The sequence below is a fragment of the Jatropha curcas genome, chromosome 4 (genome assembly GCF_041381405.1).
Source record: "Jatropha curcas cultivar XTBG-Jc1 chromosome 4, XTBG_Jcur_1.0, whole genome shotgun sequence".
Classification (NCBI taxonomy): domain Eukaryota; kingdom Viridiplantae; phylum Streptophyta; class Magnoliopsida; order Malpighiales; family Euphorbiaceae; genus Jatropha; species Jatropha curcas.
In genome coordinates, this window is record NC_143154.1 from 31,493,255 (window position 1) to 31,515,762 (window position 22,508).

General features: G+C 34.6%; 2 protein-coding genes and 2 non-coding genes across 4 annotated transcripts; 2 read left to right on the top strand and 2 right to left on the bottom strand.

The window, feature by feature from the left end:
• Positions 1-75: 75 nt before the first annotated feature.
• On the bottom strand, positions 76-7,561 carry SPA2 (SPA1-related 2). Its single transcript, XM_037639141.2, has 8 exons — positions 7,255-7,561; positions 5,177-6,685; positions 4,259-4,416; positions 3,016-3,772; positions 2,198-2,344; positions 1,357-1,674; positions 1,098-1,157; positions 76-917 (listed from the first exon to the last, which is right to left on the bottom strand). The coding sequence occupies exons 2-8, from the start codon at positions 6,647-6,649 to the stop codon at positions 726-728; spliced, it is 3,105 nt and encodes a 1,034-aa protein (XP_037495069.1). The 5' UTR covers positions 6,650-6,685; positions 7,255-7,561; the 3' UTR covers positions 76-725.
• Positions 7,562-8,805: 1,244 nt separating this feature from the next.
• LOC105645704 (hypothetical protein) lies at positions 8,806-17,843 on the bottom strand. The gene is made up of 9 exons (XR_016320331.1): positions 16,487-17,843; positions 16,215-16,394; positions 15,442-15,970; positions 14,076-14,256; positions 12,443-13,226; positions 12,160-12,339; positions 11,925-12,065; positions 10,427-10,916; positions 8,806-9,310 (listed from the first exon to the last, which is right to left on the bottom strand). It is a non-coding gene; the product is annotated as a hypothetical protein (transcript).
• A 95-nt stretch (positions 17,844-17,938) lies between these two features.
• TRNAL-UAA (transfer RNA leucine (anticodon UAA)) lies at positions 17,939-18,021 on the top strand. Its single transcript has one exon. It is a non-coding gene; the product is annotated as a tRNA-Leu (tRNA).
• A 1,400-nt stretch (positions 18,022-19,421) lies between these two features.
• On the top strand, positions 19,422-22,479 carry LOC105646032 (uncharacterized). Its single transcript, XM_012231804.4, has 3 exons — positions 19,422-19,583; positions 20,267-20,309; positions 20,400-22,479. The coding sequence occupies exons 2-3, from the start codon at positions 20,279-20,281 to the stop codon at positions 22,367-22,369; spliced, it is 2,001 nt and encodes a 666-aa protein (XP_012087194.1). The 5' UTR covers positions 19,422-19,583; positions 20,267-20,278; the 3' UTR covers positions 22,370-22,479.
• Positions 22,480-22,508: the final 29 nt, after the last annotated feature.

The following is a 22,508-nucleotide window of genomic DNA, read 5'->3' on the forward strand; positions in this document are numbered from 1 at the left end:
TTTCCTCCTGATTGTAGTTTTTATGAGACAATTACGAGGAAGTAGAATATAATAATAAGATGACAATGAGAATGATTTTCCAATACAAAACTATCATATACATTTCTTTTTTTTTTTTTTCCTCAAAAAATTTACAATAACAGGCCCTTGTACTTACAACATTCAATCCTTAGGTACACCTCAATAATTTTTTTTTTTTTTTGAACATAATGCAATATGGAATTTGTTTGATTGGTCAAAGCATTGACCATACTTCAAAGCTATCTTATGAACTAATTGCTAGTTTAGACTTGCCAATCCTTTGCTGAAAACCTGAAAGGACTGCACACCAATTCTAGAGTTGGTACGAGGAGCAAATAAAGAAGATTAGCACCGCTCTTGTAAGAGTTCTATCAAAGATTTGCTTTTGTCCAGCCCCGAACTAAATCATCTTTGTATTATATTCACAACCAGCAACCTGAGTCCACTCTCTTTATGACAATATAATACTCCAGAGTTCTTGCCAAGTGCTTGGCTGCCTGCATTTCTCATCTGGAATCAGAATTTTACACCATCTGAAATATTGTAGTTCAGCTGATCGGAGCCCATCTTCATGTCACATGCAAATTTGCAGTTCTCAATTATAAAAAGGCCCCTGGGAAAAAGTCTCTGATTCCAAGCTGGAAAGGGACCAACAGGAATTTGATTCGTAATTGATCTCAGAGGGTTATCTTTTACTTCAGAATTCAAACCATCTGCAAAACTTTTATACACCCAGTTGAATTGGCAGCAACAACCATGTCTGATTTCCCTCTCCAGCAGACACTAGAAACAAACTGCCCATTGTCATCATCTGTCTCTTTCCCAGAAATAGGATCAATTGAACCAAACTTGTGGGAAGTGATAGGCATAGGTAGGGATCTATAATAAGCATAAACCTGAAAAGAGAGAATATCATCACTTCAACAAACAAGAGATGTATTTTCTAAAATACCAAGAGATAGCCCTCTCGAATTCTTATAAAGAATTCAATTCAATTTCTTCAATTTGAACTGAATCCTTGTTCATGAGTTTTTCCAAAAGGAACCTAATTGAGGCACTAAGAGCTGAAGTCATACCTCGTTTGTTTCTGAACCACATGCTATATAACCATCAGCAACAGACAAACCCACAAAGTTCTGAAGAAGAAACAAATAAAAAGTCAAAATCAACTCATGAAAGTGAAAACGGAAAATGAAAAGAAGATGCCAAGAAAAAAAGAACAGGAAAATTAAACAACAACAAAAGGAATAACAATAACAATTAGCAGCAGTGTGGTTATTGCCCTAAAAATCAATAGCAAACATGAGAGTTAAATCTAGCACCATAAACACCAACCTTCTCATTAGTGTGTCCGCTGAGTGTTAAACTGCAAGCATTGGTAGATAGACCATTAGAACTGGCTTTACTGAGATCCCAAAGTTTTAAGGAGTTGTCAGTAGATGCAGTAACCAGAGTTTCAGGGTCCAAGAATTTCACATAGCTCACAGCTTTCTGATGGCCAGCCAATACACACAAGGGCATTCTTACGTTCCGAAGATCATAGCAATATGTTCGGTAATCCGCTGATCCAAAGGCCAATAAATGAGTAGAGTGAGAAGAGAACTGCACACAGCAGATATTTGCAATGTTCTTGATCGTGCCTAAACTATTCTTCTGCAGAAAAGCAAGCAAAACATAAGCATTCAAACAAACAACAGAAGAATAGTAAAACCTTCAAGTAATATCTAAAACAAGAGGAGCCATAAATACATAAATACAAGAACAGATCATTTAACACACTAGCCACACAAAATTTGCAGTAGCCAAATCATGCATGTGCAGGTAAGACTGTAAATTAGCCAAAGCTCATGAGCTGCTTGAAGTTAGGCTTGAAAAAAGCTCATTTGAGGTTGTTCGATAAACTTAATGAGCCGTGCTCAAGCCTGCTTATTGAGCTTTTTTCATAAATGAGCCAAGCTTTTGAAATAAAGCTTGTACAAGCTTCACTATCAAGCTAACGAGTTGAGCCAAGATTGAGTATATCTTTAATGTGCTGAACTCGAGCTCAGCGGGCTCACCTCAGCTTGTTTACAGTCCCATGTTCAGGAGTCCAGATAAAGATGAAGAAAAAATTCCAAGTCTATTCTTATGAATTCCGAACTATTCCATTTAAAAGGAAGTGAAGGGGAGAACATGCCTCATTAATGTTCCACAGCTTCACAGAACAATCATCACTTCCGCTGGCCAATTTTGTTGGATACACTTGAGAAAAGTCAACAGACCAAGCCCTCCTTTCATGCTCATTATATTGGAAAACCCCTTGACCAGTACTTGCATCCCATAACTGGAATCCATCCAAGTAAATCATGTCATTAGCAAAGAAGGAAAGTTGATAAATATGAAGAACATGTCCTCTCCAAAGAACATCTGAAATATACAAGGGAAAGCAAGAACAAGCAGCCTGTAATCCATGCGTGTTCAGAATCTTAAGATGCTAAGTGATTAATAAGCAGATAACAACTATATGAGAACAAGAATCAGCAGTATATGCTTCAAGAAGCCAACAAACCTTGAATACCAGATATGAAAATACACATCAGAGGATATTACTGGTGTTAATTTAAGTCCATTTTTGAGATCCAGTTTAAGAATTAGCAGTGACAGTGAGGCTGTATAGGACTCAATTTCAATGAAGAAAATATAAAAAAATTATGAGAATCTAGAAGAATTACGTCTAGATAGAGTCCGCATATGAAGAATAATAACAGAAGAAATTCAAGCATGAACATCAACTTGAATAGCCAACCTACTCTAATACAATTGCAGTATATACATACAGTACATCACATGGAGAAACATATATATATATATATATATATATTTGCAGCACGAAAAGATAGAATTTATGACATGTCTGTAACCAGATGCAGAAAACTCGATATCCATGCAATAAATATGACAAGGTTGCCAACATAAAGTTCACAGTAAGGATTCTAAGATGCAACCTAAACATACCTTCACAACACCATCATAGTCAGTTGAGGCCAGATAATTCTTGATATAGCTATTCCAGCAAATGCAACTAAGCTTCGATTTGTTTGACATTTCAACAACTGGATAATGAATATCAACAGAATCATTTAAGAGTGCATTAAACTCAAATATCTTTATTTTCTTTGATACTCCAGCACTTGCAAAGTAGTCCAAATCACGATCAAAACTCAAAGAGCAAATTACATTTGCAGAATTGTTAAAATCCGCAGTTCTCAGCAGTCCACGCACTTCAAACTTACTATAACGAGCATACTTACACAAACCATCAAAAAAGTCTCCAAGACAATCAGTAGGATTCTGTTTTCCTTCACCCTGCAGAGCTATATGAGAATTCTCTCGATTTCTCAATAAATCCCTCTCTTGGTTCATGGTACCATCAGTCTCTGGGAGCTGGATCTTAGCTCTCATGGAAAAGTAAGCACTTTCAAGTTGACTGATATTGCTTGTCAACCTCATTTCTTTTGTACCAGAAATAAGTGATAACTGAGTCCCCAAGGTACTCTGTGAACAGCTCCTCCTCTGGACCTCTTCGATATCTGCTTCTATGCACCTAATGTCATTGGTTAATTTTGAGGCATGCTTATGCTTATGCTCTTTCAATAAAATAAGGAAATGTAATAACAGTTCCGATTCTGCATCATCTCGGTCAATTGAAGATGACAATTCTTCTGTAGAAACCTCTTGCGATCCATTAACCACTTCGGATTGTAGGATTTCCCTGTCACATAAATGAAACTAGAACATTACACAAGAGTATGCCCTGAAATTTAATATTTAAACAGCTCGCATCAAATGCTGCAGAAGTTACCAGATTTCTATCTAAATGAAATAAAACAATGGAAAATTTAATCATAGTTAAGCCTCATTTCAGTTTGTGAATGGATAGAAATAAAATATGAAGTTCTTGTAATTTGTGTATTTAGGATTCAGAAGAAAATGGATGAATACTTTAAGTTTCAGTTTGTGAATGGATAGAAATAAAAATATGAAGTGCTTGTAATTTGTGTATTTAGGATTCAGGAGAAAATGGATGAATAGTTTAAGTAAACAAGTGCTTGTGATCCATAGTCAAAGGCTATTGTTGAAACTTTGAAAGTTTATGTACCACAGAGCAACTAGCAAACTATGAAGGCCAAATGAAAGTTGCACCATAAAATCCAATGACATTCAATATTTTATAAATTTAAATATGGGCAAGTCTTACCTAGTTGTTGGCCTTGATGAAGGTTCAGGATGAAGTAACCAAAGGCAGAATCCAGCTTCCTTTGGATTTTCTGATAAAAAACGGGGAGGAAGAATCCTGTGACGCAGGTCTGTCATTGCTGTAGCATGTCCTCGTACAGAGTCAAAACAACCAAGCAACTGAAAGAATTAACAATGGTTAATCTAAAGGGACAGAATGCTTATATTCTATTCCTTTAATCCAAAAAATCAAAAAAGTTGACTATGACAAACAACTATTGACATTAGATGTAGCTAAGAGGTAGAGGACACACCAGTATTAAACTCAGATGAATACCACTAGTTCAAATAATTCTGGATATAAAATATCAACAAAAAGCAGTTGAATAGGGAGAAAGTATAGCAGCTAGCATTAGAAAGTCTAAATAAAGGATTTGCTAAGGTGATTTCAAATTCAACTGTAGGGTATCAAAGCATGAGATCATGCAAATTATCAAGATATTACCAGAAAATTGAGAAACCTTGCACTGAAGACAGCTGGGAAACTTCAGAATATGCCTTTAGTACTTATTTGTTAGAGCCACAGAATACAAGACATACAACGTACTGCCTATCCAAAGTAAAGGATGGAGTTGTCCATAAATAAAGCAGATAATATCTCACCTCGTGCCTCAACATATTCAAAATAAGCACAAACTCCAAACAGTCATAATATTTCTTAAACTAGTATGTTTTTCAAAGACACTGATATACTGATACGTGAGAATATTCTGCACCGTGAAACTTCAAAGAGTAATGGGATTTTAGGTATGCATGCAAGAGGCAACACAATTAACATCTAATGTTAACATTTCCCATCATAACTTAGCAAAAACAGTGCACTATTAGACATGATAGAAAGTTCGTGTGATAAGTAGAGATAGAACTCTTATCTATGTACCTCAAACAGTAGGACACCTAGACTATAAATATTTGATGAAGTGGTGCAGATTCCCTCACTCAGCTCCTCAGGACTAGCATACCACTTCTCTTCTGGCCTGTCACTAATGAATGTCAACTGCTGTTGAGCTGTATTTGAGGGCAGATGGCTACTCTTGCCCCGAATTCCATATTCTACATTTGGAGCATGTTCAGTAAGTTCATCTTGTGTACTGGCTACATTGATGCCACCATCAGTAGCAGTTTCAAATTTGAAACCATATTTAGCAGTAAACTGAGGCCACTGCCTAATATAGTTTGTCTGCTCACTTAGTTTTTGCTTCTTTGCAATTGGCTGCATTCCCTGCTCTGCTGGCATTCTTCTAGTAATATGATTCCCTGAACAAGGCATATCTCGATCAATAGCACTCTCTATCAGGTCTCTTTGAACACCAGAACCAATATATTTTACTTGATTTGACTGTAACAACCTGAAGCATGAAGGACGTAGTTCACGCAATACAACTCCTTGAGAGTGAGAACGATCCACTAGATCAAGAATCTGTCTAAATATATGCAAGCACTCAACTTTATTCACTTTATGCTGCTGTGCATTCAGCCAATGTCGCAAACTAATTCCATCATTATCTGAACTAGCAGGCCTGGGCCCAGCAGTAACAAATGAAGAAGGCATTACAGCTTTTGCACCTAAATTCACCAAAGAGTTAGAAGTCGTCAAAGTGCCACTAGTAGCGTTTCCATTATTCTCATCTTTTGGCGTGAATCTTGTACCTTCATGGGGTGGACCTCTGAAAATGATGCCCTTACCTTTCAATGTGTTTTTTACAAAAAACTCAGAGAATCCTGATTTTGATAAAATCTTTGTCCGAATGCCCCCTTGAGAGATCATGTTGTTTGACACTCCTTTCTGTTCAGCATTTGCTGATTGTTCGATGATTTCATTGCAGTCCCCACTTGATGTTTTCTGGCCCAAAAATGCAGGGGAAGATGCATACTTCACATCCTCCCAGACACTTGGCATTCCCTCCTTATTTGAAGTATTGCCGTGTGAGCTCCCAATTCCTGATGCACCTCCAAGTTGATAAAGATGCTGCCACTGGCCCTGCCTAGTTTGCATTCTTTCCCTATTGCTTGATGTTCCAACTATAGCTAAGTTTGAACTATCATAATTTTTCACTGTTAACTCTTCAACTATGTTCTCAACATTATCCATGTACCGAGGGCTAGCACATGGCTGTTCAGATGCATCCACAGGATTTGTATTCCAAGTAACATTCTTGGCATCCAAAATATCTGCAAGTATGTGCAATGAGCTCCCAGGATAGTCACCCTCACCAGGTATAACCGCCTCGTGAGATTGTAGCATGTTGGAGCTTCCAGGTGGCTTAAGGGAATATTCACTCTCTTTGCTGTGGAGGTGTGGCCCCTCAGCCACATCAACTGGAGGCACTTCATCACCCAATGCTTCATCCATAACATCAAAAGAGATGACTCCTTAGCGTATGTCCATCTTCAAGAGTATATACAGCAAAAACTTTCAAGAACTATATGTGTGAATTACCAATAATTTTAATAAGCCAACAAGATAACAGAAGTAACAATAGAAAAAGGCAAAATGGAGATTGAAAGAGAAAACCAATTCACTACACAACAAAAGTTCAGAGTTCCAAAGGCACATCATTAAGAACAACTGCACAAAGTTGAAATAAACTTGACATTTCTTTTTCGTACCAACAATTAACTTCATTCCTTGAGGGGAAAAAGAGAAGGCAGTAAGCAAAATCTCAAGCTAAAACAATCCAACAACTATTATAAACTATTAATTCGAATACCAGTACATAATTGAAAAATTCATAACTCAACAAATGAAAACCTGTCGACCATTATCTAAAAACAATAGCAATAAAACAAGAAAAAACGGCAACGGTATATGCCCGACAGGTAAGAATCATCCCCGCATAAAGGCCCAAACTGAAACGCCTCATCGATTCTCTTAGCAATCAAGTAGAAACCAAATAAGAGAGCAGGAAATTAAGAGATAAGATAGAAAGCAGCGATCCAAGCTAGCTGAATACGTACCGAAACCAAAATTTGGCACCGAAACAAAATAACCAACCACCAATCTACTGCCCCGAAGCTGAAGAGGAGAATTGTATGCAGTATAAAATGTGAAATGCAAAAAGGTGTTTCGAGGAGACTGAAAACCCTAGAAGGCCCTGAAATAGGAAAATTAGAGAGGGAAAAGAGAATAGGACTTGCCTGAAATGGAAAAAAATCTTTATTACTCTCTTTTTTCTGAAAGTCTCTCAACTCTCAAGACTGAGCTGCAAAGGTTTTCAGATTAATTATAAAAATAGTAATTTAAATAGCAATACTGAAGAAAACTTAGGGAAACGAAAAAAAAAAAATTATAATTACTCATACGGTGATTTATTATTATTCTGTACATGGCCTGTTCTCGCCGCGTGGATCCGTTACTCTAATACTATAACACATTAAAAAGAAGATGAAAATGAGGATAACGGGCAGCCAGTTATTTTTCGGTTCGGTGGATAATGTTTCTAAAAGAAAAAGCACTCATCCATCATTTAATTTACAGTAATGCCATTTCATATCAGACGTTACTTCAGCATAGGCATAGTTTATTCTTTTATATATATTTTTTTCATCTGATATAATCTACACTGCTACAGAAGTAAAAATATAGTATTAAAGCCCACTAAAACTTTTCATCATTTATTAAAGGTTAAATTGGTAAAAACAAAAAGATCTCGAATTATATAATAGGATCAACCATATCATATGTGATAATTAAATTAATATTATTTACACTTTTATTTATTATTTATAATAAAATTTACTTTGTATTTTCCATTAAATTTGCAGAAATGAATTACATTTCCCCTGCAAATATATTTGGTTCCGAGTATGGAAAGAGATGTATCATAAAAAAAATAAGTAAAAATTTTGAAATAATTCTAATAAAAAAAATACTAAAGTATATTGAAATAATAAAAATAAGGGGAATAGACAACACACGTAGAACCCGACATAGGACAGAAGGAAGCGCGCAAGGAGTGGCAGGAAGCAGGTGATTAGGTGATCACAGTCACTTGACCAGCATCGCGTCTCGTTTTACCAGTGACCTTCTGTTGACTGTTGCCATTCCTTCCGGTTCACATTATTATATATAGGCTCTATGACAAACCGCCCGCCTATATCATTATCATTATTATTATTTTAAGAAAGGCTCAATTTGTTCGTAAATTTGAAAGGAATATATAAATATATAATTTATCAAACAGTTAATTTTATATAATTTACCTTCAAAATTTGTATAAAGAAAACATAATATTCATTTAAAAAAACTCAATATTTATTGGGACAAAATATTTTGATTTAAAACAAATATAATTAAAAAGTAATGAAATATTTGATTTTTATTAATTAAAATATCAAAAATATTTTTTCTTTAAAGAACAAGCTTTTTGTTCTTTTAGTATAAATTCAAGAGATAAATTGTACAAAAAATTGATTTTTTTGGAGAAATTATACATTGCTTCCAAGTTCAGCAATCAAATTGAGCCTTGTTCTTTTTTCTTTTTTTTTTTTACTACTTCTAGAATAGAATTTAACTAAAATAACAAATTTTTTTTTTACCTCACAGTTACAGGAAAATAACATTTTGCTGCATAACTCTAAATTCATTCACAAAATCAAAATTTAAGTATATAACCTATAATTGCATCCCTTAATTCTGCTTTCTAATTCTCTCAGGTGGAGCAGAGAAGCTGAAAGTATGTATTTCGACAACTGAGTGATTATTTACACTACTAAACCTGTAGGTCAAGGGTAGAATGTCAATAAACCCAAAAGATCAAAATCCTATTGGGTTCTTGGATCAAAAACTAACTTCTAACAACAATAAAATTACTTTCAGTTCAAGAATAGAGGATCTTCTTGCTTCTGGTATATCTCAAACAACTGATGAGACTGCTCTGTGGCAATTCTTAAGCAGTCATCAAGCCCCTCTGGGTCATGTGACATCAACTCTTCTTTTGATTTCTTCAGTTTCCCTTGTGGATCACCATCAATGAGAAACTCTGCCAGAGTAATACACCTGGATAAATGTACACTGCATATTTGTTAGACAAGCTAAAAACAAAACATAAAGCAAAGGCCTAAAAGAAGTTAATGGAATTCAGTTCCTGATGGTAAATACATATTGGATTTCTGTCAATTCTATCACAGAACTAAAAACAAATCGGTAACGACAGTTTAAGAATAGAACTGATGAAAAGTGCAGTTCACTTGCTATATATAGTTCAACACAACTAACAAATCTGTCACTCATATATCATGGCTAAAAACTAGAAGATATCAACATTAATTCCTTTTTCTTTTAGGAGCAATAAATGCAGGAGGTAATCATTATTCATAGGAAAAATTAGCATAATGATGCTTCTACAAGCTTTTATCAATGCATAAGCCAACTTTTCGAAAGCACACCTACATGAAGAAGATGATAAACAGAAATCTTCCTGTTTTGTTTGACAAGTTCTCAAGCAAAGATAGAAAGACGCGAGTATAAAGAGTTCCTTCAGAGCTCCCCCTTTTCCCCTTATTTTTGGCTGCTGAAAAGCTTATATGCTTATCTTGCATACATTTTGTCACAGACGCAACCTTTGAAGTTAAACAAAGATCTTTGAATGATAAGAACATATTGTTTGGTTAAATTTTCCAACTTGCTATACCATTTAAACACTGGATAATTTTCCAGCCTGTTCTCTTCATTAAGTCTATAGTTCATAGCTTTCAGAGCCAGGAGTTTCTGCAACATGGATCATCACTTGAAGTGAACATAAATATCAAGTCCTCAACAGAAACATCTCCAATACAACTTGCAAACTATGGAAAATTCCATCTTTGTTTCAGAGTAAATTAATAATTTGCAAAACTTTAGTCCATAGTCCATAGATGGAAAGAAAATTCCACAGGCAAATCCATTCAAACCCAGTTCCTTTCTTCTTTTTTTTCTTTTTGGTTTATCATCTGATTTCATTTAGAAAAGCATACTTGATCCTGGAATTGATTTACAATTTATTGTCAAGATAAATGGTTCTATAGCAAACAATGAGATCACATTAAGTCATTAGCAAAATATTTTGACAACAAGAATTGACATTTAGTATTAATGAAATTCCAAATCAAGAAAAAAAAAAAACTAATTGCGAGTAATTTTTGCTCATACCTTGTTTCAGCTAATTTGTTAAAAATGTGATTCTGAAAAGTTGAAGATCCAAAAAATGATTTTCTCGCAGAGGTTTGCATTTGTTGCCTGTACAGAGCACAAACAGCCTCCATGCAAAGCTCCCCATTTTTGCAAAATTCATCAATCATTTGTGATTCAGTCTCCCACTTCTTGTGGGCTCTATTTACATGCCCTTATTGAAAACTCCTAATCATGCTAAGATAATCAACTGACAAATCCAGTTCATCTTCCGAGTAAGAGGAACTAGAACTGGAACTGGAACTGTCTCCCTCGTTTAGAAAAAGGTCACGCTTCTGACATAAATCCCTTTTTCTTTTCAGCACTTCTTTAGTACAATTTTTAATAACTGCTTGCCTTGAATGCACATTGTCCGCTGATACTGGGGTAGCCATCTCTCTTACAGTTGAAGTTTCAGGTGGAGCAGAATTATCATCACTATCTATCTCAACTATTAAATGTGTCCCACTGCCTGGTATGAAGGTACAACATAATCAACGTCCGTTTATCTAGAAAGTTATACTAATGGAATTAAGCTAAACTTAAATTTTTCAATAGTGTTTTCAAATTGCCTAATATTGTACAGTCAACAGCCTTCTGAATTGCTCCTGAATATGTGGGAATCGGAGCCTTCACTATCATTATTTCATAAAAATTAGTGTACTTATAAATTTTTCTCAATACAACTAGTTAAGTCATATGCATATATTTTGTCTAAAACTAGATAGATCTTATCAGCAACAGACCAAATGAAATGAATTCAAGTCCATCATCAAACAGATGCATTTTTATTATTTTATCTATATATCAATTCACCTAATGCAGATTAAAGGCTCTTAAAAATGTAGTTCTGATTGTCCTATGTCCCATTAGGAATCAATCTATATTGGAAATTAGCTTCTCATTTGCCCAAAAAACAATCTAGGATTAGAAACATGTGCATGTTATCTATCACCTAATCTTTATCAAATTACTACGTGACAATCATAATCTTCCTTTCTCTAACTAAAAAAATCCTCATAGCATAAACCTGTAAGCATCGCATTGTAGATCAAAATATGGAAAAAAACATGTTCATAGCATAAGGAGAAATTATGTCCTTGCGACATTTATAATAGGAACTTTAAATCTGAGAAGGAAGAGGAAAAAGTAACTAAATTAATTATTACCAACAATAGTTTATTTATACCATGAATGGTTATATTGGCTGATTGACGTATAATAAGAGTTTGAGGCTTCTAGAGAAGGGAACTCCTTTCAAGCAAGAAGGACTTTAATTACTCAGTTTCCTTTTATTTCAAAATCTTAATGAGTATCAATGTATCATCAAGTATATTCTTCATTTTTATCATCTTTACAAAGATATTACAATAAGTCCCCTTCCTTTTTCCCAGTTAATAACCTTTTGCATTAAATCAATATACGAAACTCAAAATACTCTGCAACCATTAAGAAAAAAAACATAAAAACTCTGAAATACCTCTATAAGTATCTGTCCTATTGCTACTTCCAGGACCTTCATTTGGTTCTGAATCATTTATCACAATCTTTTCACTTTTAACTTCAACATCTATTCTATTTTCAACTTCCCCATTTTGGCTCACCCTCTTCTCTTCTGCCGCTAGATACAGAAAGGGAACATTATTTATATATCCAACAAAATATACTGATTAACTAATATAGAAAGAGATACAAGTCCAAGAATTATGTAATACCTGCAGTATCCATAATTATATCTACATCCTTCACTGGGCAACAACTAGGGCCAGCATTTTTCCCCAAATCGACATTCACACCACGGCCAATCTCATGCAATTGTTTCACAAGCATTTCACATTTCTTCCCAACATTTGGTCCACTCTCAACTTCCTCACTGTCACTCATCTTTTTCTCCCCTGTCACACCAAACAAGAAGCAAAACATTATCTTCTGAATTCAAATAACTTATATTATATCAGCTAAAAAAAGGAAAATGAATATACAAGGATTCTGAAATACCTGCAATATCCATATCTCCACTTCCATCCTTGAGTACCCGAGAACAAGGACTGCCATCTGCCTCCAAGTCCAAATGCATATTATCATTAGCATCCACATTCTTATCTTTCTCATAACTTTTCTGATCTTCACTAAAACCCTTGTCTCTCAAAATGTCCCCAGAAACCCTATCACTAGTTGAACCCAATGGTTCGACACCATTCAACGGCATCCAAGATTTCTCTAACCGAAAAACATGAGTCTCTAACTCCTCGAATTTCTTCTTATAAACTTCGATTTCGGTCTCAGCTCTCAATTTCGCACATTCCAACTCACAGTTTTTTCTCTTGAGCTCAATAATAATGTTTTTATCCTCCACAATACCATTTAATATATCGTTAAACTCATTTTGCTCCTCAGTCATACGAGAATTCAACTCCTTCAGCTTAAAGCAATCTCTCCTGCACTCCTCAAGTTCCTTCTCGGCCTTTAGTTTGGCAAATGTTTCAATTGCACATTTTTCTTCCAGCAGTTCATTCTTTTTCTTAAGCAAATCGATCTCTTGTACCTTGGCTTCGATTTCGCGTTTCAATTTCTCTTCTCTAGAAACCAGAGTTGCTTCCACTTCTGAGAAGTACTTACTCTGGAAAGCCGATTTCAACGACGCGATCAGCTCTGGTACAGAGAGCGAGTTCATATTCTCGTTACTAACATCACCGAAATCCATATCAGCTCCTCCCTGAGACATACGAGCCATTTCTATCCCAAAACGCAACAAAATGTCGCTAAACTTAACTGAACCAGATCACTTTTTTCCACTTTCAACAAAACAGAGACTTTTTACAAGGTTAGAAGCAGAGGCGTTTAGCGTGGGAACGAATAATCTGGTCATTCAGAAAGCACCCGACTACATACCATAAAAGATAAAGGAACCCCGTTGTGCCAAAAGCCAGGTAGACAGAATATGTAACGGCGTAATTAATTGGTAGAACGAAAGAAATTTTTTGGCGCCTCCAAGCTGTTCTATATGGCCAAAGACTTGAAAGTGGGAACGTTTTGTGGAGAACCGGAAGGTCTGGTCCAATGGCTGACCTGTGTTAGTGTTATATAGTTCGGACCCATTATCAAAGCTGTTTGTTTATGAATTTGAGTCTATTGGGCTTAGTTCAAGTCTCTATTTTTTTTTTTTTTCCAAAAATTTGAGTTATTTTACCCTTTTTTTATTTTATTTTATTTTATTACAAGCAATTTCTGAGGTACTTTATTAAGTTTATAATTGAAGATTAATAAATAAAATAAATAGTTAATCACTTGCTAATTAAGCCAATATTGTACAATCCTTCGGGTTATGCATTAAACAATTATAGTTTTGATTACTACAACCGGAATTTACTACACAACCTTTATTTAATTCATTCACAAAATCAACATTTAAATGTATGTAACATTATAATTGTATCCCTTAATTCTGCTTTTCAATTCTCCCACGTGGGGAAGAAGCTCAAAAATGTATTTGTAATGTGGTCATCTACACTACTACTAAAGGTTCAGGGTGGGATGTCAAGAACCCAAAAGATCAAATCCTGTTAGGTGCTCGGATATGCAATTAGAACCAAAACTAACTTCCAACAACAGCAAAAAAATTAGTCTTTCAGTTCAAGAATAGAGGATCTTCTTGCTTCTGGTATATCTCGAACAACCGCCGAGAGTGCTCCATTGCAATTCTTAAGCAGTCATCAAGGCCCTTTGGATCATGTGCCATCAACTCTGCTTTTGATTTCTTCAACTTCCCTCGTGGATTACCATCAATGAGAAACTCTGCCAAAGTAATACACCTGGAGAAATGCATATGACATCTTCGTTAGACGAGCTAAAAACAAAACATGAAGCGGAAGTTTAAAATAACTCAAGAAACACGGGCATCGTTTTCCTGATGGCAAATACATAATAATCTTGGTGTTCTGTTGTTCAGAAATAAAAGTAAATCAGTAACGGCAGTTTAAGAATACAACCAAGGAAAAGTGTAGTTCATTTCCTAGAATTCAATACAAATAAGAAAGTTGTCCTTCAGTTATCAAGGCTACAACTATAAAATATCAACATTGATTCCTTTTTCTTTCGGGGGGGATAAAACGTACGAGGTAAGCATCATCCATGGCAAAAACAAGCGTAATGATGTTTCTACAAGCATTTAAAGATGCATAAGCCAAAAATTTTGAAAGCACACCTATTTGAAACAAAATGATAAGCGGAGATCTTCATGTTTTGCTTGAGACCTTCCCGGCAAAGGAAGAAACTAGAAAGACATGAGCATAAGAAAACTCTGTCTTAGTAAGTTCCTCCTTCCTAGCTAGCTTTTCTCCTCCCCTCATTTTGGCGTGCTGAAAAGTTTCTAATGCTTATCTTGCGAACATTTTTGTCACAAACACCATCTAGAAGTATAAATCACATGCTTGGGAGAGTATTTGAAAGTAAACAAAGATCTTTGATGATAATAATATAGTCTGGTCAGATTTCCCAATTTGCTTTATCATTTAATGCTAAAAACTGGACAATTTCCCAGCCCTTTCTCTTCATTCAGCCTCTAATTCATAGCATTCAGAGCCGAGAGATTCTGCAACAAGGATCATCCCTTGAATTGAATATAAACTTCAAATCCTCAACAGACACATCTCCTATACAATTTCCAGACTACAAAAAATTTCATCTTATTTTCCAAGAACAAAAAATAATTTATGAGACTCTAATCCGCTAATCATAAACGGAAAGAAGATTTCCATAGGCAAATCTATTCAAGACCAGTTCATTTCTATACATATATATATCATCTGCTTTCATTTAGAAAAGCATGCTTCATCTTGGAATTGATTTACAAGTTTTTGTTAAGATAAATGGCTTTATAGCAAAAAATGAGATCACATTATTCTTTAACAAACAATTTTGACAACAGCAATTATGATTACTCATTACTGAAACTTCGAATCAAGAAAAAAAAGTTAGAAAGCGATTTTCACACATACCTTTTTTCAGCTAATTTGTTAAAACTGATAGTTTGAGAAGTTGAAGATCCAGAAAATGATTTTCTTGCAGAGGATTGCTTCTGTTGCCTATACAGAGCACAAACAGCCTCCATGCAAAGTTCTCCATTTTTGCAAAATTCATTAATCATTTGTACTTCAGACTCCCACTTTGTATGGGATCTATTTACATGCCTTTTTTGCAACATCCCCATAATGCTAGAAAAATCCAGTTCCTCTTCTGAGTCAGGGGAACTGGAAGTATCTTCCTCATCCTTTATAGGTATACCCTGAAATGAAGCCCTTTTTCTTTTCAGCACTTTTTCAATCCCATTTTCAATAACTGCTTTCCCAGGTTGCACGTTGTCCACTGATAACATTTTTTCAGTCCCATTTTCAATAATTGCTTGCCGTGAATGCACATTTGATACTGGGGTAGCCATCTCTCTTAGACTTGAAACATCACGTGGAGCAAAATCATCATCACTATCTAAGATAATAATAACTTTTTCTGGTAAAGGTCTTCCACTGCCTAGTATGAAGGTACAATGTCATCAACACAAGTTATCTAGAAAGATTTACTAAAAGAATTATGGGAAACAGAAATTTTTTAATACAGCTAGAAAGTGCCTAATATTATCAGCAGCCTTCTAGAATTGCTCCTGAATATGTAGGAATCTGAAGTCTTCACTATCATTAATTCATAAAAAAAGTGTGTGCGCTTAGAATTTTCCTCAATACAAATAGCAAATACAAATCCGAAAATTATGTAATACCTGTAGTACCCATGAGTTTATCTACATTCTCTGTTGGTCGACGACCAGGGCCAGCATTTTTCCTCAAATTGACATTCACATCAGAGCCAATCTCATGCACTTTCTTCACAAGCATTTCATTTTTCTTTCCAACATTTGGTCCACTCTCAACTTCCTCGCTTCCAATGATCTCTTTCTCCCCTGTAACTCCAAAATACAAGCAAATATTACTTTTTCGAATATTATATCAGCTAGCGAAAAAGAAAGATAAAAATACAAGAATTTTGAAATACCTGCAATACCCAAACCTCCACCACGTAAAATAGGACTATTGTCTCTTTCCAAATGCACGTTTTCTTTAGCATCCACTTCAATTTTCACATTATTATCTCTTTCACAACTTTTATGACTTTCACCTGAATCTTTATATCGCAAAACTTTCCTAGAAAGCCGAGCACTAGTTGAACCCAATGGCTCGACACCATTCAACAGCATCAAATCTTTCTGTAACCTAACAACACGGATCTCTAATTCCTCGAATCTCTTCTTATAAACTTCAATTTCAGCCTCAGCCCTCAATTTCGCACACTCCAACTCACAGTTCTTTCTCTTGAGCTCAATAATAATTTTCTTATCGTGAGCAATACCAGTTAATCTATCGTTGAACTCATTTCGCTCTTCAGTTAGCCGAGAATTTGACTCCTTTAGCTCGAAGCAAACTCTCTTGCATTCCTCAAGTTCCCTCTCTGCCCTTACTTTTTCAGATATTTCATTTCCACATTTTACTTCAAGCAATTCATGCTTTTCCTTAAGCAAATCGATCTCTTTTATCCTGGTTTCAATTTCGCGAGTCAGTTTTTCTTCTCTAGAAGTCAAAACTGCTTCCACTTCTGATAAGTATTTATTTTGAAACGCTGATTTCAAAGACGCGATCAGCTCTGGTATAGACAGCGTATTCGCATTTTCGTTAACCACGTTACAGAGATCCATATCAGCTCCTCCCGGAGAACTGCGAGCCACTTCTGTCCAAAAACCAAACAGAAACTCGCCAAAATTAACTAAAGCAAGTCACTATTTTCCACTTTCAACAAAAGCTTGTCACAATTTGGCATGGAAGAGAAAGAAATGGCAGGCAATGTGAAAAAGCAAAGGCCTTTATAAGATTAAAGCAGAGGCGTTTGGCTTATCTATCCATTCATTTTTATTAATTAAAGAAGAAAAGTAATAAAGAACCCGACTCCGTATCAGATAGCTTTTTTTTGGTCACTATACACAATACAGCCACTGTGTCCAAAAGAGAAAGAACAAATTTTTTTACTTTTCTGCAAATAAGGCCCTGCGAGGCAGATGAAAGATCGTACCAGTAGAGAGAGGAAGATAATGGGAAACGGTGTGTTTGGTTCAAAGCAGCAGCGTTTTATACTAAAAGAAATTGCTTGGCGCTTTTCAACTGCTGTTTTCTGTGGACAAAGAATTGGAAGTTCAAACGTTTCGTGGAGAACTGGAAAGGTTGGTCCAAATTCCGATGGCCTGTGATATTATTGTATAGCTCATCCTCGTCAAGATTCAAGAGGCAAGCAATGAAAGGCATTATTGCCATTGGAGCTGTGCTGTCTATGTATTTGAGTCTATTGGGCGCAGTCCAAGTTTCTAATTATTGAGTTTTGCTGTATGCTTATTCTAAAGCTCAATTTTGTAGTGGTTAGTATTAGTTTATATAAGATTGTTTTCATTCCTCAACACAAGCTGGTTTGCCCGAGAGGTTAAGGGGGAAGACTTAAGATCTTCTGCACATAAGTGCGCATGGGTTCGAACCCCATAGCCAGCAACTTCATTGTCATTTTTTCTCATCAAATTTTATATGGTAGTTTAAAATGAAATAAGTCAATTATCCATTAATCATAATGAAATGCCAAAAATTTGATACTATTTTAAAAATTGTTACTGAACATGACCTAAAATATTCTACCGTGAAATTTACGTTTTTTAACGTTTTTAAATCAACTTTAATCGGTATCTTAAAAAATTATTTATTAGAATCCAATATTGTTGTATTATTCAATTGGTTGATGGTGATTGTCTCCATGTAGCTATTATTGTCTACATCCTAAATTTCTTCACATTATTAAACAAAATGAGGCTCCCAAATTAAAGGAAGAAATTTTTATTCTAATAGTTAGTATATTGACTATTTTCACTTTGGACTCCACAAAAGGTGCTGAGATACAAAATGATTACCTGGAATTGCATGTGAACCCTAAAACAAAACATGCCTATTTACTTGCTAGCCCTCCATTGCACTTGTGCTCTGTTTTGTCTCTTTCTTCCCAACCGAACCGGATTGAACTGAGTTGATTCAGTTCGATTTAACTAAATAAATTTCATAATGATTGAATCCAAACCGTGGATCATAAAAATCAGTTCATTATCAAACCGAACCAAATTGGTTTGAATTTGATTTGGTAATTCTAAACCAAATCATTTATTTTAAGCGTAAATATCAATTTGACTAGTTGCGTAAGTGAACCAAAGATCGAAAACTGTTCAGTTATTACTATTCAAACCAAACTTCTAAAATGTCGATCAGATTGAATCGAAATGTGTCGATTAGATTTAATCATTTAATTTGAACCGAATATTATTCATCTCTATTGACCATCATGAGCCAATTGCCTTGTTTTTTTTATATTACTGATAGATATAACACCTTCGCTATGAGGATTGCCCTTTCCTTCGTTCATAAAGTGATAGAAAATTTTTATGATCGAGAGAATTTAAATATGAGATTTTTCATTTTTTTATATAATTAGAAAGACCAATCAAATCATATATAATTAACTACTTTTTTTGTTATTAATAATATATTAAATTAATTTATATAAATTATTACATCAACGTCAACATGCGTTCCAACTCAAAACATATGATAAATATTTGAGAATTGTTAAAAATATTTCTTATAAACATTTAAATATCATGAAAGCAGCCGCAATAATTATAATCAATTTACCATATAAAGATTGATAATCTAGTGTGAGCGGAAACAGGGAAAAAAAATTAAGAGCGGGAAATATTGCAGGTGGCAGTACCTAATGAGCAGCGAATAATTACTACTAATGAAATATCGCGAGAATTTGCTTCTATTTCGGTGGTTTTCAAAATTTATTGTAGTAACGTGAAAATCGAAGGGTACTTATATAAGACAAGCGCCAAAATTTCCAACTCCTGTCTTGCTACGACAAAAAAAAGAAATTAACAAATTACTTCTTATTTTTCCTTTCTATTTTTCTTGGGGGAAAGGAAAATAAGAAGAGTACTGTTAATTTTCAATCAATTTCCTGTTCTTATTTGTATCCAACTCAGGCATAAGAGATTCTGTCATTTTCTCAGGTAATTTTTTGGTTTCCAAGAAAATAAAATTTAATCTTGGCTTTTAGGGTTCTCGTGTTATTGTTTGAATGAATCAATAGATTTAGATTAATTAGTTAAATTGTGATAATAATTTCCTTTTCAACACATTATTACAAAATAATTGCTAATTTCCCTTTTATTTTTTTCTTTTTCATCCACAAATGAGAGTTTTTTTGTTCACTCGTGTTCTTTGCATTCGGCTTTATGTTTTGAATTCCTAATCTTACAGATAAAACATATCTGAATATTGACAATGCATAAAATGAAATTTCAAGAAGGTAGCAATACACCAAGATAAAGAAAATGGTTAATCATAATCCTTTATTTAAGGTTGTAAACAAGTTGTCCCCAGCTATTTATTATATACATATATTAACATTCAATGTATAAAAAAAAAGTCATGGAGCTGGTGGCTCTGAAATTGACATTTAAATCCTTATGCACATAATACACACACCAGGATATGAATGCAATCTATTAAGGCCTCTTATTTTTTTATATTTGTGGGTCATCTGCTTAACATTATGGGAACTATTTCATAGTAGTTCTTTTCAATGTCAATTTTGGATTGCTACCTGCAATTTAAGGAGGATCGAATTGATTCCTATCCTTCTGGTTACATGTGTTTATTAGTTACTCGTAATTTATTTTTTTTCTTGAAGGACTTAGAAGCAATGGAATCCAATACTAAAGAAAGTAAAAAAGGTGCAATTTTCTGTTGCAAGCAATAATTTCTGTTATGATTTAAAAACATATGAAAAAAAAGATCACTCATCTGTTTTTAAACATTTGCAGAAATTGAAAATAAAGTTGCAAGAATCTTGAAACTTATTAAGACCCATGGCCAGGACAAGAAAGGAAAAGTCCCAGAAGACTCAAGCAAAAGATCAGAACTTGTTGAACTAGTTCAGGACTTTCATAAACAATATCAAGCACTGAATGCACAATATGATAATCTTAAAGGAGAAATGGAAAAAAGAGTTCGAGGACGCGCGAGGAAAGGGAAGGAGAAATCTTCTTCTTCTTCGTCTAGCTCTGAATCAGATGAGTATTACTCATCTGAGGAAATAGAAAATACTAGACAAAGAGCATTTGGTAAGAGTCCTGCAAATTTTCAGGCAGATGCGCTGGAGTTTATATTAGCCTCGAGAAGTCCAGAAAATATGAGCTTTATTGGTAAATCACCAAGGGCTAGAAAACGAGAACTTTCGACACTCGTGAAGGTTCATGAATCTCAGGGTTCAGCTCAGATAAAGGAGTTAGAAGGTCAACTAACTGTTTTGAGGATGGAGTTAGAATCTGTACGCAGCTTGAAAAATGATCTTGAAATAAACATTGAAGATAAAGAAAAAGAAGCTAGAGTTCTTGGGGATACAAATGCTAATCTGCATACTCGAATTTCAGAGCTTGAATTGATATCAGAAAAGAAAGGAAATGAAATTTCCGCAATGACAGATAAAATGGAAGAGAATATGAGACAAATCAAGAATTTGCAAGTGGAGATAGACTCTTTACGCCTTGAAAAAGCTGAAGAAGAGAGTAAAAGAAAAGAAGTATCTGCTCAAGTTAAAGTTATGCAGCAAGAATTGGAATCTTTTCGAACGGATAAAACTGAATTGCAACTTCAATTGAATATCAAAACAAAAGCAATGAGTGAAAACTTGATTCAAATAGAAAGGCTGAAAGATGAAATAGCAAGAAAGACCACATCTGAAAATGGATTGCCGCAAGAGAAAGAGATTTTGAAATTGGAAGTAAATTCTCTACATGAGAAAAACAGGCAATTGGAAGAACTTTTAGAAAGTAGAAAAAATGATAGGCTGGAGGAAAATGAAGCTTCTTCTCAAATTATGGCGCTAAAAGAAAAGGTTAATAGTCTACAACGAGAGTTGGATTCTTTGCAGAGTGAAGATGCCACAGAAAATAAAGAGCATAGGCTAACCAAACATCGATCACTAGATTTTGCCAGGTCACTTCATATCGATCCAAACATATCTCCAAGACAACGATCTTCTACAGTATCCCCAAGATATCGATCAGTGGATTCTACTAGGTTAAATCATAATGTTTTAGAAAGGAAGATCGATGAATTAGCAGCAAAGTTTGAAATGAAAACGGAAAATCATATCCGTTTGTTGTCCCAAAGAATCCGAGTTGCAGAACAAATACATGTTGAAACAAGAGAGAGCTGCAAGAAGATACAAGCGAAGCTCGACCAAGAAAATAAACAACTAAACGAAAAGAAAGCAACATATGAAGCTGAGGTCAAGAAAATGAAGGATATGTTATTGAAACAAGGAAGCAATATATTGACAGGACTGGATTTGATGGTTAGAAAATTAGATGAAGAAAATGATAATTTCATAAACCGCATTTCAAGAATCTCAGATGAACTTCAGATTGTAAATAACTGGATTACAAAGAAAGACAATGAGATAAAGAAACTGAAACATAATTTGGAAAATTTAGAAGAGGAGGAATTCTTGCTAAGAGAAAAAGTGGGGAAGCTGGAAACAGAATTGAACGCAGCCGTTTTGGAACCAAGCAAGCAAGATGCTGCTAGTACTGCCAGCCAACTTGAGAGAAGAGTAGAAGATTTAGAGCAGCAATTGAAAGAGAGGGATCAGATTTTGTCAAGTCTTGGTGATGAAAAAAGGGATGCTATAAGACAACTATGTATTTTGATTGATTATCATCGCCATCGCTGTGATCGTCTCAAAGAAGCAGTAGCAAAGATGAATGTAAAATTCAAGAAATCAGCTTAATTTATTTAATTCAAGCAGAGATTTGCAGTCTTTTTTTTTTTTTTTTGGGTTCTTACTTAATGTTATCATCCTCCTTTTATGAAATTTATTATTTTACTATAAGTTTTTCAGATTTTTGTTTTATTTTTATTAGTGATTT